This window comes from Vicugna pacos, chromosome 5 (genome assembly GCF_048564905.1).
Source record: "Vicugna pacos chromosome 5, VicPac4, whole genome shotgun sequence".
NCBI lineage: Eukaryota > Metazoa > Chordata > Mammalia > Artiodactyla > Camelidae > Vicugna > Vicugna pacos.
In genome coordinates, this window is record NC_132991.1 from 69,681,898 (window position 1) to 69,701,060 (window position 19,163).

At 42.6% G+C, this 19,163-nt stretch overlaps 1 protein-coding gene, 1 non-coding gene and 1 pseudogene across 22 annotated transcripts in view; 1 reads left to right on the forward strand and 2 right to left on the reverse strand.

Moving 5' to 3' along the window:
* On the reverse strand, positions 1 to 6,023 carry LOC140696452 (ras-related protein R-Ras2 pseudogene; annotated as a pseudogene). The gene has a single exon (XR_012072805.1). The product of XR_012072805.1 is annotated as a ras-related protein R-Ras2 pseudogene (transcript).
* A 158-nt stretch (positions 6,024 to 6,181) lies between these two features.
* CFLAR (CASP8 and FADD like apoptosis regulator) overlaps positions 6,182 to 19,163 on the reverse strand; it is a 43,825-nt gene continuing 30,843 nt past the window's right edge. For all 20 annotated transcript variants that reach the window (XM_072961488.1, XM_072961478.1, XM_072961476.1 and 17 more), the window contains 2 exons: positions 8,295 to 8,805; positions 6,182 to 6,716 (listed from right to left, as the gene is read on the reverse strand). In XM_072961488.1, the coding sequence (XP_072817589.1) occupies positions 6,578 to 6,716; positions 8,295 to 8,805 (650 nt within the window). In that variant the 3' untranslated portion in view covers positions 6,182 to 6,577. The remainder of the gene's footprint in view (positions 6,717 to 8,294; positions 8,806 to 19,163) is intronic.
* Positions 18,525 to 18,596, forward strand: TRNAA-GGC (transfer RNA alanine (anticodon GGC)). The gene has a single exon. It is a non-coding gene; the product is annotated as a tRNA-Ala (tRNA).

Below are 19,163 nucleotides of genomic sequence, written 5' to 3' on the forward strand. Positions count from 1 at the left end.
GTGTATTTAAAAAACTTTTTAATAAAAAATAAAGGAGATAAATGAGAGCATCATACATGTTAAACACTCAGGTCAGCTCAGATTTTAACAAGACATTTTTAACAATACATACATATTTAAACAATCACTAGAAAATTAAAATAATCATCTAGACTAATTATTTTAAACTTACAGTATGCACACACAGTCAAAGCATTTTAATCAAATAACAATGTACCACTCAGTCTATAAAAGAAAAACAAACTCCATATTTTTTCTTTTACATGTGAGTCCAGAGGTAGGCAATCTAGGGCTGGTGACTTTGCTCCTTAGTGCCCTCCCCCAAGAAGGCTCCTTCTTTTTCACCACCTGGTTATCTCCACAATATGGCCCTTATCCTCACAGTTCAGGATGGCAATTAGAGCTCCAGCCATCATATGCGTATTTCAGTCAGTGAGATAGAGGAAGGGACAAAGAAGCAAAGGTCAAAAAACAGCTACCTTTTAAGTAAAGTTCTCAGCAGCTGCCAAATGATAACGATGTTTACATCTTATTCTCCAGGACTTAGACACATGATCACCATCTTGCTATAAACTGAGTCTTGGACAACCAGACTGTATTCTGTGAGGCTTTGTGCCCAGTTCCAAATCAAGACTTCAATTACTAAGAAAAAAGGGGATGGATATTTGGGGACAGCAGCAGGATCTGCCGCACATCAAACTGCCAAGGCTGACATCAAATTGTGACCTCTTAGTGGCGTTAAGTAACATGCTTAATCCTGAAAACTTGCTCCTAGAATCTGGGAGAAGAGATTCCCATTTCAAATACTGCAGACAAAAGAAGGTGGCAAGTGACTCCTCCCATGGCCTGTTCATGAAAGAGGTTGGAAGGGACTGGGGATTACAATAGACCTAGGGTGGACAAGTCGGTCCTCCCAAAATGGCCCAGAAAAGCAGCCCCGAGACCACGGTCCTGCTACTGAAAAGAAAGGCTAGAGATGAGACGAAGAAGTATGGGGAAGGGCAGTTTCTTTATCAGTGGAGAACCAACTAGTTGAAAGTTGAAATAATTAGCTAGGCTTTACTATAGAAACCAACATTCTCAATTATATAGATATATAGGTGAGAATTTGGAAAACATGTCAACCATGGTTCTGTCATCCATACACCATTTTTGGAATATTTCTTTCTGGTCTTTTATTTCCCTGTGAGAGAGACTTTTTGTTTGCTTTCGCTTTAAGCATATTTACTGTAAAAACAAAGGTTCTCAGAAAAATACCATATTATATCACTCATATGTGGAATCTTAAAAAAAAAAAAAGACACAAATGAACTTATACACAAAACAGAAACAGACCCACAGACATAGAAGACAAACTTACAGTTGGGTAAGGGGTGCGGGAAAGGGGTGGGAAGAGATACATTGGGAGTTCAAGATTTGCAGATACAAACTACTATACATAAAATAAATAAATGAGTTTCTTCTGTATAGCACAGGGAACTATATTCAGTATCTTCTAGTAACCCATAATGAAAAAGAATCTGAAAAGGAATATATGTATGTATATGTGTGACTGAAATATTATGCTGTACACCAGAAATTGACACAACATTGTAAACTGACTAAACTTCAATAAAAATTTTATTTTAATTTTTGAAAAAAAAAAAGGCTTTCTTTATGGCTTGAGTTTATATCCTAGGGTAGGGTGATCACAGGTGAGCTACTTAACACCACTTTGCTCATTTTTCTCATCTATAAATGGGAAGAAATAATCATGAGGACAATAACACCTAACTCATAGAGCTGTTTTGAGGATTAAATGAGATAATTCACATAATGAGCTAAGAATAGCTTATATAAGCTTTTACTATTTGCATATAGAACTTCACTGGTTACATAAAATTCCAACCAGTGAACATCTCATCATAACCATGCCCCTCTTACTGAACACTTGACTAATTCTCACTTTGGGGCTTTTATAAAGTTTGAAATATTTTAATGTATTTATCTCTTTTACATTTAGGATTATTACTTAAAGTAATATCTTCAGAGTCTTCAGACAGATTTTAGAACACTTGTTATTTCTCCTTTGATTTTTCATTTTTAATTTTTCGGTTTTATTAAGTAGAATTCTTACAATTTGACTGCATATAAATATATTACATGTAAATACATATACACAATATACTTTTTAAATTTACATATATGTTCTGTTCATTGTTTCTAAGAATGTTTACAGCTTGGGTTTTTAAACTTACATGGTTATTAAAGGAATAAAGCCAAGCACAGAATAAGAATTAATTCAAAAAGATACATATACCTTGCTATTAACAATAACATCCTTTATAATTGCCCAGATATGGATGCATCCCAAATTCACATCAATAGATGAATGAGTAAAGAAGATACTCTCTCTCTCTCTCTCTATATATATATATATATAGAGAGAGAGAGTACAATTCACCCATAAGAAGGAAGGATATTTTGCCATTTGCAGCCCTTCATTCACTTTTGTTTTTCTTTTCACTTCAAAAACCAGAATTTTATAATTGGCATAAACATTTCCATTGCCTCAAAAACAATAAAATACCTAGAAATAAACTTAACCAAGAAGGTTACCTATACTCCGAAAACTGTGAATATTGAAGACGATACAAAGAAACGGAAAGATATCTTGTGCTCTTGGACTGGAAGAATCAACATTATCAAAATGGCCAGAGTACCCAAAGCAATCTACAGATCTAATGCAACCCCTGTCAAAATACTCGAATTTTCCCCAGAGCTAGAACAAACAATTTTATTTACGCTGAGCTATGGGTGCATGAGTATTCATTTTATTGTTACCTAATGTAATTCTCTTTTAGGATGCCTAAAATATTTCATTTAAAACCTATACTCAATGAAAAAGAATTAGATAGACATTTAGTAATCTATACAAAAGTGACAAAGAAGTCATTGTTAATTCTGCTATTAAAGTGAGAAAAATCTTCCCTGAAACTGCTGTGCTGAAGCAAACACACAAAGAAGAGGCAGACACCTGAGGAACATCCACTGTTTCAGCTCCCAGCTGCTCAAGACTTCCCAGGCCAAGCATAACAGTTAGGAATCCTTTGAGATGACACAAAAAACTGGGTCCTGAAAGGACTGAAACTGCATGAGAAATTCTGAACAAAAACTATCAGCTGAGTCATTCCAAACTCAAAAAGTTAATAAATAAATAAATAAATAATAAAGTCAGAAAAATAACTTACAAAAGAATTTATGTAAGAGCTGACTAAAAGACAAATACAGGGTTTAGGGCAGCACTCCAACCACTGCCACCTGCTGGCTTATCACTCACCAGTGCTCACACTCTCCCTATGCCAGCTAAAAGTTACACTCAAGATTTCTAAAACATTCCTTGTATTTCCCTGATCTCTCTTTATCTGATTCATTTTTCTTCTCCTGCAACACATTCTCATCTCCACCTCAACGTGCCAAAATCCTACCAATTTTCAAGGCTTGATTCAATCTTTTCAAAATTGTGGACTCCATAGTGTGCTGTAATAATATGAATAAGCTGTGTTCACATGGCATCACCAGTCACAAAAACTCTCATTGGGTATGATCATAGAGGTTCTCTCAGCTCATCCGCCGAACAGTTCTGTAGGTAAGGGAAGTGTTTGACCCAGAGTGCTGCAAACCTGTTTGGATCACTTGCTAAGCAGCTCATAGAGTATTAGAAAGGAGCAGTTTTAAAGCACTTTCATATCTATTGGCTGATTTCACCCTAATGATAATCTGTCTCCTTGTTGATATTTGCATGGCATCCATTTCTGCTATGTTCTCATTTCACTGTTCTGTCTTTTGATTTTACTTTTCCACCTGGGGTATGGATACCTAGAGGCTTATTAACTTCGTGACTACAAGCATTCTAAATGCCTTTTGTGTGTGTGTGTGTGTGTGTGTGTGAGATAACAGATCAATTTTAATTCTAGCACCAGAAGCTATACAAGGGTAAGCCTTGTAGACTTCATGGGACTGTTGTACACGTTCAGTAAAGTGACAACTGTGCAATACCACTCAGTATCTCAAAATTAGGAACATATTTTTGAATTGTTTAAACACAATCCACAGAATTAAAAACAGAAGCCATCCATAGTTATAGTAATTGTCAATTAAAAGGTTTACCACTGACTACTTGCTAGAACAGCCAAAATCCAGTAGGGAACATCAGAAGTGAGTTCAGTGTCATCCTGTTTTACTCTTTCAGGAAGGTTTCTTGTGTAGCTATGTGACTAGTCAAAGGTGGGTACAACCAGGACCAGGACAGCAAGTAAGGTTCTACCACAGTTTCTGTAATTTTTCACTTTGTTTTCTTTGTCAGTTAAAAGTGAACAGTGAGAATTAAATACTTATCTTTACATATACACAAGTTATGCTGTGAAAGCATATTTGCTTACAAACATATAAAAATACTTGTTAACTAGTTTGATAAGAAAATAATGTGTAAAAGTATATAGCAAAAACATTAATCATCTCTGACCCTGGAAAGATCAATTCCATATTTTATATTACAAACAAAAACAGTTTTAGTTTTTTGAATCCCTTATCCAGAAATACTTGAAAAGGAAGACATACAGAAATTATTTATTTTCACTCTCAACATGGCTGTGAAAAGAGTTAAATTAAAAAACCAAGAACACTGAAATGCTTAAGTCCAGAATGAGTCCAAATATTTGGCCACATAGAATATTATCTTTAAGAATAGGAGAAATAGTAAAGGATTTACACGCAGTTTTAAACCTATAAATACAATAGGCATTTTCTTATTTTGGCCACTGGAAAACAAAGGCTGTAGCATCAGTAAAGGTCTGAGATGTCTCGCTTTTATGGATTCAATTCAGTGTATTTAAGGTTAACTAAAGTTGACATCAAAATTTTTAGAGACAGGCAAAAATTCACATTTGAAAAAAACTCCCTATGTTTCTATATAGAGTAACAGTAGGCAATATGATTCCAGATGTTAAAAGTAATTTCACAGCCTCTGACTCCAACTTGGCAAACAGCTTAGGTTCCAAAACTGATTCATCCCTAATAAAAGAAAGCCCTTAAAAAAGAATGTGTCTGTGTATATAGATATATTTTTTAAAGGAATCATGTATCTTTGAAGCAGCCTTAGTGTTTCCTTTAAATCTGTCTTGAAATGACCATAGGATGAGCTTCAGGGAAAGGATTAGCCAGCTTCTTGGTCTAAGGCTACCATGGCGATCATTTGTCAAAGGCTAGAAAGGTACCAAAGTGACATAAACCATTAAGGAGAGGAGAAGTCGAGGGCTTTTCCTGGCAGTTGGTAGCTAAGCTTCAAAGGATTCTTAGAAAATGACACAATGGCAGCCTTTCTTGTCTTTTTCTTTCTGTGTTGGTTCTGGTGAAGGAGGACATTCCTGCTCTTGAAATTTCCTTATAACCCAGACAAGTTCATGGAAAGCTTGATCTACATTCATCCTAATCTTTGCTGACGCCTCCATGTATGTTACCTTAAGCTGTCCTGCTAACTGCTGTCCTTCTTCCTGTGTTACCCGTTTTTGATGATCCAGATCTGCTTTATTACCAATTAAAGTCATTGGAAACTCATCACGATCCTTTACTCTGAGAATCTGTCTTTGAAACTTACAGATTTCTTCAAAACTGCCTCTATCTGTGACTGAAAAGACTAACAGGAAACCTTCTCCAGTTCTCATATACTGTTCTCTCATAACTCCAAACTCCTCTTGTCCTGCTGTATCTAGAATATCTAGCCGGGCTGCCCGGTCGTCAATCACGTACTGCTTTGTGTAGGAGTCCTCAATGGTTGGATCAGAATCCGTTACAGAACAGGACTGGATGAACTGGATGGTGAGCGCCGACTTGCCACGCAGCCCCCGCCGACCACCACGAGCCGGTGCTTCTCTTGGCCGGAGCCGTCCCGCCAGCCGGCCGCGGCCACGGGGACGCCACCGAGCCCAGCCCGGCCACGCCGAGCCCCCGCCTGCCCTAGGCCCGGCTCCGGGGACTTGGGCGGACGGCGGGCTGCGGGTGAGCGGCCGGGGAGGGTCCCGGGCGCCGGGAGCTGCCGGGAGAGCCGGTCTGGGCAGCAGCGCGGCGCCTCGGCTGGCCGGGTCCCGCCCGAGGCTCGGAGAACCTGGGTGACAGCAGAGACCAGGGGCGGCCGCGGCCGGGGGTCGCGCTCCTCCTCACGTCTCCTCAGCGCCTGTGGAACGCAGCCTCCGGCGCCGCTACCCTAAGTGCTTATTTCTGTGGCTTTACTTGGTGGTGACCATGAAAGGCAAAATGCAGTCCTGAGATGCCCAATTCAACCAGTACCTGGTTTTTAAAATTTCAAAGCTGTTTCCTTCCCAAAAAACGCTGACCTGGAGAGCTATGTCAGCAGTACAGGCCAACACCTTCACTTCAGAAGCCATGCTTCAGACACCCTCTCCCATCCAGCATTCCTCAGAGAGGGTCATTTCAGCACCGGCCAGGACCTCACCTCACCTACGTGTATACACACACCTACTTGCAAACTACCGCCTGGCTAGTGATGGAGACTGCAGGGCTAAGGAGGGCCTTTGGCTTCTCATGTGCAAGACAGGATGAGTTTCTTTCTCAGGGTGTGCTGCAGCCAGACATAGTACCTCTTCTTAGCAGACACTCTGCTGTTCCAATCATACACCTTGCTGTTGAGTTCTATGTGGAGTTCCAGGAGTGAGCATTTTCTGGAGGGAACAAGAAAGGCAAAAATTAATGTCATGCAAATATCAACAAAGAGACAGAATATCATTAGGGTGAAATCAGCCAATAGACATGAAAGTGCTTTGAAACTGTTCCTTTCTAAAAACTCTACGACCCTCTTAGCAAGTGATCCAAACAGGTTTGCAGTGCTCTGGCCCAATGACCACAGTCCTTTTCTGCAAGGGGCAGCTGAGTTTTATTCTGGGTACACACTAACAAAACAATAAGCCACCTGGATGGTCTATGTAAATGCAAGACGGACGTAAAAGGCCAATAGTACCGCTGGCCCATGGCGTCTCTCCCTCGGAAGGCTGAGTCGCTCCTGCTCTAGCCCTCCCCTTACTGCTGAGCCATCACTGAGGAGGCTGGGGGTCCCAGGCCCTGAGATTTATTACTGGTGTCCCCAAAGCTACAACAGAATGCATTTCCCAGGTGGCTCAGAAACAGTCTAAATTGTAATTAGGGGGTGGCTGAAAAAGGACTGCTGATCTTACATTTGAGGTACAGTGAGGCTTAAATGGAAACCAGGTCACCAGTGTTTCCTTTAGAAAAGTATTCTTGCCAATAAACATCAGAAACAAACAAATCTTTGTCAAAAACAAAGATTTGCAGACGTGAACAGTCAGATACCACTTTTCACCTACAAAACTGTCAAGACTTGGGGAAATAAAAGGGACTCAGTATCAGTGTGAATTCAGGGATGCAGACACTCTCATACAAAGCTGGTATAAGGGTCCTAGAGGACAATCTGATAAGATGTATCAAAGGCTTTAAAAATGCTTGTCCCTTGAAACAGTCATTCTAATTCTGGGAATTTTCCCTTCAAGAAGACAATTAAGAATAAGCATAAATGCTGAGTTTCAAAGATGTTGAACACTTTCTTTTCTATGAAAGCAAAACACTGCCCAACAACTGAAGATTGGCCAAGTCAATTATGCGATATCCATATTAGGAACTACTCTGCAGACATTAAAGTGATGCTGTAGAAATGTGACTACTGATCTGTAAAAACATATGTGATCTACTGTTACACAAACTAAAAGCAGGTCATAAAGTAATAGTAGACAGTCACTCCATCTTGGCTTAAAAAGCACACTTATATATGATTGTATGGGCCTCCAAAAAAGATCTGGAAGGCAATACACCGAGATTTGGTTAACAGCGGTTGGTTTCAATTAGCAGGATTATAACTACTTATTATTTTCTGCTTTCAGCATCTGTATTTCATGGTGTTTTTTTTTTCCAGTAAGGAATATGCACTGCTTTTGTAATAAGAAAAAAAAAATTAATTAAACATTTCTTAATTTTGAAGAAAACTATCCAAACCACAAGCTGACTAATAAGTGACCTTCTGAAGCACAAAGCCTTCATGAGCTGTGCGGGGTCTGTATCATACTCCTAAGGCAACCCCAACAGGGACTGAAAAATCCCTCTTCCTCCCTGAAGAGAAGGGCATCAAACGTGGCACGGTGGTACCTCCATCTCAGTAGCAGAGAACAAACAACAGGTGCAAGGACCCGCCACCGCCAGGTGCGAGGACCTGCCACCACCCAGGTGCTCACCTTTCTCTCCCCAGTTTCTCACAGAGGCACTGCAGGTACAGTGACGAGGAGGTGGAGGGCCGTTTGAGCAGGGACACGTCCGCTTTGCACAGGCTCCAGAAGAAGTCAGCTTCTCGGTGAATGGTGCAGGCCCCGGGCTGCCTGGCCTTCGATTCTACGTTTTTCACTGATGGCCCATCCACCTCCAGGAAGCTGCTGTCCTCCAGCTGACCCTCTGACACCACATAGTTCTGAATAAAAAAGATCTTTGGCTTCCCTAAGAGAGAGGGGCATACATCTCCCATGAACAGCCTTCGGATATGATCCAAAGGGAATCCTGAGTGAGTCTCATCCACACCAAACACGCTCTGGGAGCCCCCTCGGCTCACCAGAACACACACAAAGCTGTCATAGTCTTGGTGTTGGGGCATCCGGGCCACCTTGCGAAGAACGTTGATGATATCGCCCACACTCAGATACAAGAAAGACTGGACTTCATAGCCCAGGGAAGTGAAGGTGTCCCGAAGAATGCCTGGGAAAAACAAACAAATATGAATGATGACACAGGAGTAAGAAAAGCTCAAGAGACACTGGGTAGCAATGCTAAACATGGTCTGTGTCTGCTTTTCTGTCATATTTTGAGGCTGAAGGACCTGAGAACAGGGCAGGAGGAATATATCAACCGGAAACATGAATTATGTGACTTTCACGACCCAGGCTCCCAGTTATGATCTGTCCCCTGCTAAACACTTTCCCTGCCTGAGGCCACCACCACACCTGGCCACGGGCACAGACTGGGCCTACCTCTAGTCTAAATGATCAAAGAGAAAAAAAAAACTTTCTTCTCAACCAAAACAAAGTTGGGGATTGTTCAAAAGGCTCTTGTAAACTGACTATACTTCAATTTAAAAAAAAAAGTTAAAGAAGAAAAAAAAAGGGCTCTTTCTTGAAATAACACAAGTTCACAGAAATGGGTGCATTTGCACAGTACAGATCCAAACCTAGATCCAACAGGCGGCAGAAAAGGTCGCCCAGGTTATGAGTTTCCTCACCTCCACTTGCTGTGCGCTGATTTGAGGTCCCTGGATCTAAGCTGGCACCATTCCCAGACTCTCCAGTTCTCCTCATGACCTGCTTCCCAGTGTAGCTTCTGACTGAGCAGGGGGAGCCCTTGGCCAAGACCCCTCTACAGTGATCCCTAAGACTCTTCTTCTAGTTTCCGGGAATCCTGGATTGACTGCCTTGAGAAGCAGTGCAAGTCAGTGGAAAAAGCAGACTTCATGTCAGACAAGCCTGCCTTCTAATGCTGACCTCACCATACCCACGGGCTGCATGGTTTTAAGGAAGTGGGTCTCCCTAGCTTTAAATGGAAGTGATAAAATCTACCTTATGAGAATGCTGTGAGGATTAAATGAGATAATACAAATAAAGCTCCTGGTGCGCAATAAAAATTAGTCCTTATCCCTTTTAAGAAATCTTTTTTTTCCATCTTCTAGAAGTTTCTATGACCTTGGAACCCTAGAAATCCTACGCAATCTACTTCTTTCCCATCTGCTCAGTCTGCCTTCATTGGAGAAGTAAACACAGGATCATTTCGCCTTCTAATAGCAAAGACAGACATCTTTCTCTTCCTCATTCAAGAATTCCACATCCTTTTGAGCTAACCATTAAGTTTCTGTTCCTTGTCTGAGGGGTACCTCCAGTTCTTAGTTCATTTTGGAGGCATAAAAACTATCATAAGCCCAGAATCTCCTAATTCAGGTTGTCACCCAAACTATTAGCCATGCCTCTGGATCTGTTTCCATGACTATGTACCCACTTCTCTTCCTCCCCTGGGGTCTGGTCTTCCTGAAGTCTACGGCTGCATTCACTCCAAACCAAACAACACGACAGTAGTCAGAACGGACATAACTTCCAACAAGGAACAGAGGGGCCCCATCTCATACAGTCCAGTCATCACACAAAGGGGTCATGGGGAGATAAATAACCGAAGGTACACGTAACTGTTTACTACAAATTCTCAATTCTTGACACTAAATGGGAACACTATGAAGTATGGATAGTCACAAATACTTCAGAAACTCACAGCTTCAAATCAATAATTTCAACTGTCTTGTCTTTGCAAACTTTACTAATAAACTATAAAAGTGAAAGTAAGCAATCATAATTTCTCTTCTGGGCTCTTGGCAGGAAAAAGACAAAAAGCTGGAAAAGAAACACAGCCTTGGGTAAACAAAAAGCTGGAATAAGCAGCCACTGGTCAAATAAGAGCTGGCTTGAGTGCTCTTCATTTAATTTGCCTGGCCTATGAGCTGTGCCTGGACACATTCACATAAAGTCTTACAGAACTTTCCACTCAGGAGACCCACATCCTGCCAGATATGGTGGTTTCTAGTAAGTCCATGACTCTTTGACACTCCTCCCTTAAAAAGACAGGCTGTAATCCCCTCCCCTTGAATGTGGATCACACTTGGTAACTTGTTTCTAATGAATGGAACGTGGCAGAAGAGATAATCCATGACTTCCAAGGTTAGATCACTGTGGAACAGCTCACTGTGGGGGAAGCCAGCTGCCACGTCTTGAGAACTCTCAGTATAGTTCCCCAATGCCATAAAGGTCCCCAGTGCCAGTGGAGAGGCCCACGTGGATAAGAACTTAGGTCTCGCCTCAACTTCCCCTCCATAGGAGTGAGCCACCTGAGAAGCTCCTCCAATCTTAATCAAGCCTTCAGATGATCCCAGGTTATTTCTGACCACAATCTCCCAGGAGACTCAGGGCCAGAACAGCCTGGCTAAGCCACTCCTAAATTCCAGACCCACAAAAACTGTGAGAGATATAAAGACATTGGTATTATTGTTTTAAGCTACTACTTTTTGGAGTGATTTGCACACATTATTAGATAAATAATTCACCAGGTAAGTCATCAAAAGGGAATGATAATAACTATTAACTAAGATTGAAGTTAGGCTACTTTTCTCCATCTGCCTGGCCCACAGGTAAGAGTGAAAAAAATGAGTTATATATATCATGTAATAATGAAGAGATATAAAAAAGCTCCTGATATTCTTAAAATCATATGATAACTATTATCAGGAAATGCGGGTTGCCAATAACCTATTAAATACCTCACTTGTCCTCGAACACCCTCAGAGCAGCAGAAAAGGAGTCAGTGCTGCCCGGTAGACATGGCCTCTGAGGGTGTAGACAAGGATTCAGTACCGGGTTCTGTGCATGGGATGAAACACAGGGCTGTACCCTGAGAGAACCTGGAAGAGGAGCCCAGTTCCATCCCACTGCTTTATTCCAAACTCGTCATGGTGAATTCCCTCCTCTAGGGGGCAGAAGCAAACAGAGAAACACCAGACAAAGCTCTTTTGTTTACTGATTATCTCAGACTGGCTCACTTCCCTCAAAACCCTCTTATCATTGATAGATTTCCTCCCTAATCAAAGTCCTTGATATCTCCCTTTCCCTTGATATCTCCCTGCCGATATGTAGGGGTCTGGACGGAAAACCTGCTGTCCTGTGCCTTAATCTCTTTTTTTAACTGGGCTCCCCGAAGGTTCTGGCTGGAGCAGCTGCTGTCTGTCACAAGGCAGTCAGCAGGCAGTTGCATGAAGCAGGGTAAAAGAGAAACAGTCTTGCAATCACAAGACCTGAGTTTCAGTCCTGGCTCCTCCACCTACCTGCTGGTCTGAACCTTGCCTGGTCCTGAGAGAAGGCTAACCTACACCATCAGGGTGGCTAATCCAAGGTCTATGACAGAAAGTCCAGACCTAGTAGAACAGGAGGGAAGAGGCTATAAAGCTGGAGGTGAAGCCAAAAGCCATACAGGTCCCCAACGCCAAGTATAAGGTCAGTAAGAACACCGCATCTGGATGGGCCTCAGACCAAGAGGGGGGCATCCCTTAAATATCCCTGTGGCAACACAGTCACTCAACAGACACAGCCTGAAGCCATCACAGCTGGCATTTCCCATTAATATTCACATCTTTCTCTATCAGATGGTGAAGACTGATGTTAGCTGGCATGTGCAATGTTCTTTCGTGGGCCACCAAGAACATGGATGTAGCCCAGACTGATTTATAGGACCAAGGGGCGGTGACAGTGTGACTTTGAACCAATTACATTTGTAGTTTATTCATCTATAAAACGGGATTAATACTAAGGCCTATACCATGTTCTTCAGAAGGTGGCTATGAGGATCCACTGAGATTTCCGTAAAGATGCTTTGCCAACTGTGAGTGCTTATTCCAACAGAAGATACTGATTTCAAAGAAAATAAAGGCAGGCACGTCACCACAAGCCACGGAGCCTGCGATGCCTCCCTCGCATGGAATCCACCTGCTTAGAACCCAGAGGGAGGGCTCTACGGTCTAAACCAAACAGGGCTCAGAGAGGCCAGGTTCTGTGTCCACATATCTACAGTAACCTCCTTGTCCTCACTTGCAAACAGGGGAAGAAAAACTTGGGTGCTGAGTTTGGAAAATAAAATTTCAATGAACTGCAGAAGTCCTACTTCTCCTTCTGCCCGCCCTGGAAACCCCACTCCCGACACAGCCCTGTCTCTGTAAAATTCTGTTGTTTTTCCATTAACTTCCTCACATGATGAGGGGCTTCTTCTGGCCTTGCAGTTAGTACGGGGTTGTTAGTAAAGGGCTGGGGTCAGCACTACCTATAGGTTTGGGGGCTACTGAGATGAAATTCAAAATTTCAGATAAGTAAAATGACCCCACTCGTTTAGAATGTGTTCTGATCAAAAATGAGCTCACATTTAGCTTGACACTCTCTATAAAAAGGGATTCATTAAATAAACATACAGAATAAATAAGAAAGAGGAATGTTTCATCGGTCTATTTACAATTGAGTTACCTCTAATAAGCCCAGCTCAAATTACTATAAAGTACATGAATGGAACACAAGTAGGCAGGCTATTTCTAGTGGAAAGGGAAGTTTTGAGGTCAAACATGATTGAGAAATACACAGTTGACAAGACTTAACCATGTTTCGTAGAAGGAAGATTGCTCGGAAACTTTAAGGCCAGCGTGCCTTGCAAATCTCCCAAAGGGGAAGAAATTATTCAGCACTTCTCAAATTCACTTGACCCCAAAACTCATGTTTTAGAAAGTTCCTCTACCAGTGTGACAGAAACACTGTGATAATGGGATACAGATGAGGTGCATGATGTAGTTCCTGTCCTTCAAGGAGCCCGTAATTTTGTTGGAGAAGCAAAACATATAAATGTGGACAAAACAATGGTTGACGCATCACATAGAATAGTGGGGTTTTAGGTAAAGTAGGCAGATCAGAGATGGTGTGGTCTGAGACATCTGGAGATGAGATTGTGGGAAAGGTGTAATTAAGCAGCGGTCCCAGGTGGGAGATGATGGTGAACAAAGACAGCAGTTGGGGAGGAAGTGGGTGGTGGGATCAGCCTTGTATAAATCTGACCTTCTGTTTGCTCAGATACTCCAGCCAAGGGGTTTTACTGCTCGAAATTACAGACTACTTTTTAAATGTCTTTTTTTTTTAAAGCACAAATGATCACGATTAATTCCTTCTTTTCTTAGGTGATAACAATATCAATAATAAACATGTTAAGTGCATGTCAAGAGAGGCCCCTGTGGTCGCTCTGGCAGCTAGAAGTCCTCTGCTTTTCCACGCATGCACCACTCCTTACCCACAATTTCAGAATCCCAAAAGCTCTGAAAAACTTAGGTTCTTTCCCCCGACTCATTTTGTGGCAAAACCTTCCTTAAACTGATCAGAGACTGTTTTCAGTCTTTTTTTTCTACTTAGTGTGAGTATCCATTCAAATACTTTACTACAGCAAAAGTCACATATTTGATTATGAGGTACTGTCCTAGATCCCCTGGAGTGTTCTATGAATTCAGTATATGTACCACTGAGAGAGGTGATGAGACATGCTTACTAACCCAGACTGGCTTCCAGCAAGGAGAAGAAAGTGTCAGGCTGATGAAAGGCAGGACATTTCTCTTATACGGCAGCTGGCTCCTTGGTTCCGAGGACATAGCCATACAAGACGTTTTATGTCCCACCACTGCTGCATCAATTCCAAGGACATATCCCAGTATCTCTTTCTTTGTTCTCTTTTTTTCCTGCTAAAATTTCTTTAGTTTTAGGGCTGAGCCCCACGGGAGTAAAGAGCCAGTAACAGAAGATGACTGGCATCACCTGAATGAAGATAACAACAGCAGAGCCTTCCTGGCCGGTTGGGGGTTGGAACTGTCACAACCGCCAACCTGACTGATGGTCCCCACTCAAGTGTTTTCTTTTCTCTCTCTCTGAGCAATAAAAGCAGCTCTTTTTCTTCACTTTGTCCCTCTCCTCTGCCTCTATTGAGAATTCTTTCTCAGTTGGCAGGCAAGGACCCACACATTGGGGGTGGGGTGGGGCTTGCCCACTCACTTGGTGTGCTTTCCAATTTGGGGGTCCCTTTATCAACAAATACCATGTCATCTTTCTAAACTCTTAAAACTTCTTAATTTTGAAATGCAAGGGTCTCCAATAAGGAATTGTGGACCTACAGTTCCTTTTTATAGCCTAGGTTCATGTTGTCTATGAAACAAGGGTTTGCTATGTAGCACTGATTTAAAGGGAAATTTCATTAGTGATGCTAGGTTTCCAACTGAGTGGCTGCTTAGTCTCAGAGGACAAGAAAGCCCAGGAAAATAAAAAGTGCCCCACCACAGACTTCCTGGTCTCTTTTCCCCAGGGAAGCTGTCTTCAATAGTCCCCTAATCTCACGGGAGTGAGGACAGGAGGCTACGCTTCCTCGGCACTCAAGCTGGCGGGCAGCAGTGACCACTCCGTGTGAATGAAGCCACCATCTATTATCTCAGATGTCACTTGCCATGTGTCTTCATAGCTCAGGAGCAGAGGCCACAGTAGCTGCTCTGATTCCCCTTGCTGAGATTTTCCTACATTTTATTAGTACAGGAAAATGCGGCTGACTTGGGTTGTTGCCCGTTCCACTAAGGGAAAGGGGGGAAAGGAAGCTGGGTGACCCCAAGATGCAGCCAAGCTCAAGTCAACACCACTGCAAAGCTCTCCACCATCGACTTGGGGCTTTCACAACTCCTGTTGCTCTTCTGGAAGAGGAAGTTTACTTACGCAAGACTTCCGAGGGAAATGGGCAGCAGCTGGTAGAAGAATCTAAGTCTTAGCCTGGTTAAAAAGCACAGAAAAATCTTCAAATTTTTCAGAAAAAGCAGGAGAGAAAAGAGACAGGAAGAAACATGTCCGCTTAAAATCTGCAAACACCGTCGTTCATTCGGCAGCCTAAAACCCAGCCAGAGCCCTAGGTCAAAGTCCAGAGCCACATGTCTATGATGTGGGACATTCACATCTGAGTTCCTAACAAGATCAGAAGCACCACATCAGGGCACCACGAAGCAGGGCCTCACACAGGCCAAGCTCTGCTGGGTCACTGACACCGATGACACAACACCGAGGACTAACTTTTCAGTTCAACTGAACTGAGATAGTTAGCCCCAAATCCTTAAGCCTCCATATCTGCTCCAAGAGGTTACTGCCCTCTATAAGGATTCTTCTCAAGAATGAGCCACCCAACAACAATCTTATCTTTGTTCACAATGTGGCTGAGACCAAATTCTACCTCACAGTCTCCAGATCTAGTTCACACAGGACCAAGCTTGATACTTTGCTCATAGTAGGTGCTCAGTAAACACAGGATAAAGGAAAAGTTGACCTATAAAGGTCTGAGGAACTTGCACAGTCTTTGGATAAAAGTCTGATTTTTATCCAGGAAAAGATAGGTGTAAGAGAGTCGGCTAAATTCTACAGATACAAAGGAATGGTTTTAACAACACACTGAGACCAACAGAGCTTATTCATTCACTCAACAAACATTTTACTGAGCTCCCAAGTGCCAGGCACTGTTCCAGGTTCTAGAGACATGGAATTTATGTGATAGCAAAGTAGCTAAAAGCAGAGGCTCCGGAGTCAAGCCTTCAAGTCCCAGCTCTCAGTTACTATCAGTTCAGTTAGGAGGGGGGTTTACTGTGCTCTGCTCCCTCACCTTGAACGTGGGGATAATAGTACCTTTCTTACAGTATTATTTATGGAGATTAAGTAAGAATCCATGTAAGGGAATTAGCAAAGCACCTGGCACATTAGACTGAACAGTAGGTTTTTATAGATTAGATAGTAGATATGGATTTAATAGATTAGATAGTAGAGTTTAAGTAAATTTTACACCCTGATTACTACCACCCTCAAGTTAGTCTTTTCATATTATTGTTAGTTTCTTTCCGAGCCCTTGTCTCTGGTAATAATGTTTATTACCAGATGGCCACACTCCTGCCAAATGTTCAGCGTTAACCAAGAGAGAAGGTTAACTAAGCAAGAGACAAAGGAAACCCCACAGCATCATCTAGGCGAAGCTCCCGGGTTGTTAGGATGAAAACGAAGAAATGAAAAGTGCTGCACGTAACCGAGACTACTGTCAAGTCCAGCAGGATTCCTGGCCTCGAATCCTCAGGGAAAAGTCCGAGGGAGGGGCTGGGGGTGGAGAATGAAGAGCTGGACGCCTGGGGAGGGAGTGTGAGAAGAAACTGTCTTCCTCTCCACATTAATCAATAGTTTTCTGCTGCTCAGAGTCTCATCTGGGCATGTAAATGGATTGAGGACCCCTCAGGTGATAGAAGCCCCAACACAACAGGAGTAAAGTGTGCTGTTGGGTTTCTTCCCTGTCCATTGGCCACCTGTCCCTGAGGGAATTGTGTAAGTGGCCTCAAACCCAGTTATTTGTTTTGTTCCCAGACGCAGGGAGAGCTTGAGACAAGGAAGCAGCTAGACAGATGCACCTGAGGCCAATACCTGCTCATACCTCAGATCAAAGAGGCTCCAACTCCCACTCCACCCTCCTTTCCATATTTTTCTCTCATCTCATCTTGCCACTCCCTGCCCTCCCTCACCCTGGCCTTTGTACCCAGATTCTCCTTCTCTGTCACACCCACTGTCCATGATGACTGGTAGGAGTGGTCTGCCCAGCTTCCTACCTAGGTGTGTCCCCAGAAGTTACCCCTTTTGGGTTGTCCCCTCTATTCCAGTTAGTCCCAGACTGTGGGGACCTGTCCCCACCCCTGAGCCAGAGCAGGCCTCCAGACCCCAATTCTCTGGCCCCTCACTTCTTTGGGGTCAGGTTCCATGTACCAAGCACAAAGCCAACGCAAGTGCTAGCTTAGTGGTTGCACCTAAAATTAAGCAAAATGGACAAATGTGCTTACAGTGTGAGTGCCAGGCGCTGCCCTAAGCTTTTGACAAATAAGAACTCACTCCCTCCTCCCAACCTTCCTACGAGGTGGGTCCTGTTACTAACTCATTTTACAGAAGAGAAACTGAGCTTCAGAGAGGCTAGAAAAACTGCCTGGGTAACAAGCTACCACGCGGCAAAGCCATGATTCAAACCCACACGGTCATGTTCCAGGACCCAACTCTGCTCATGATCCTATGATGCAGAAAAATACACATACACATTGAGTGCCCACCGGCGAGAGGCCCGTAACTCAGCAAGGGAAGTGAGCTCAGATCCTGGCTTTCAGCCACAAATTCACAGGAAGTCACGGCTTTATCTTTGTCATTCTCTTCATGTAACAGACACACAGCCTGCACCAAGGCCAGTTGGGAACTTTCTGCCAATTAATGAAACAGAACTGATTACAGCCAAAAGAGGAGGACAATGATAAAACCGCCTTTAAAGCAGGAAGTTACTCACTGAAAAAATATTTCCTCATTCTTATATGGATACTAACAGCTAAAACAGAAAGGACATCTTATACATGAACTACAGCTCAGTTTTTTTAAAAAGTAAATAAAGGACACATTGATAGCTGAGGAGACAGCATTTCTTACATTTAACCAAATATAGGACATGAGAAAGTGAGCTCATAGCTGAAATCCTGGGAAATTCAGCCTCATGTTTCCTAATCTGACCTTCTCTTACAGTCTCTTCCCGTAAAACTCACCATGGTAACATTTTAAGTGAGCCTAAAAGACAACTCTGACTCATTCTAAGAGAATGTTGAGAAGCTGGAAAACTGTGGAAATAGAATGATCAATCCTTTCAAGAAAGAGATAAATAATTAAAGTGAATGCTTTTGCACTTTATCAAGGCTCTTCTCATTCTCTTTTAACGCATCCCCAGTGATTGATTCAGTCTGAGCCAGACATCCAACTACAAGTGAGCAAAAGAATCAGTTCGGGGGCGGGGGGATAGCTCAGTGGTACAGCATGTGCTTGGCGTGCACAAGGTCCTGGGTTCAATCCCCAGTGCCTCCCTTATGGGGGAGGAAAAAAAAAATCAGAAATTAACACAACACTGGCCTCCAGCTGAGAGACCTTGGGCAAGTCACTTATGAACTTTCCAGCTTCCTTTATTCATGGGGATGAGAGTGTTACTATGAAGATTAAAAGAGAAACATGTTCAAAGCAAAATTAATTAATTAATTAACACAACATTGTAAACCGACTGCACTTCAATTAAAAAAAAGTCAACTCAGATCCAAACAATGGTGACACATAGGTGGTACAGACTCAGGTCAATAACCAAATTCCAGGGTAGCAAAACTGAGGGACACATTGCCTCTAAGTGAACACATATTTATCCTATTTTTAATATTCCCCAGAAAAAGCTTTCAAAGTCTATCTAGGTGAAATGATGGGGCATCTTTTATCCAAAGACTGTGAAAATACTGAAGCCCAGAACACCTTCCATTTTCAAACCCCCTTTGGATCCCAGGGTTCCTCCCTGCCACAGCAGCCAGCCTGCACAGACAAGACTAAAGCTCACCAGCTTTCACAAGGAATGCCTCCGAGCCAGAGACAATACCATGTGTTCCCCAAATC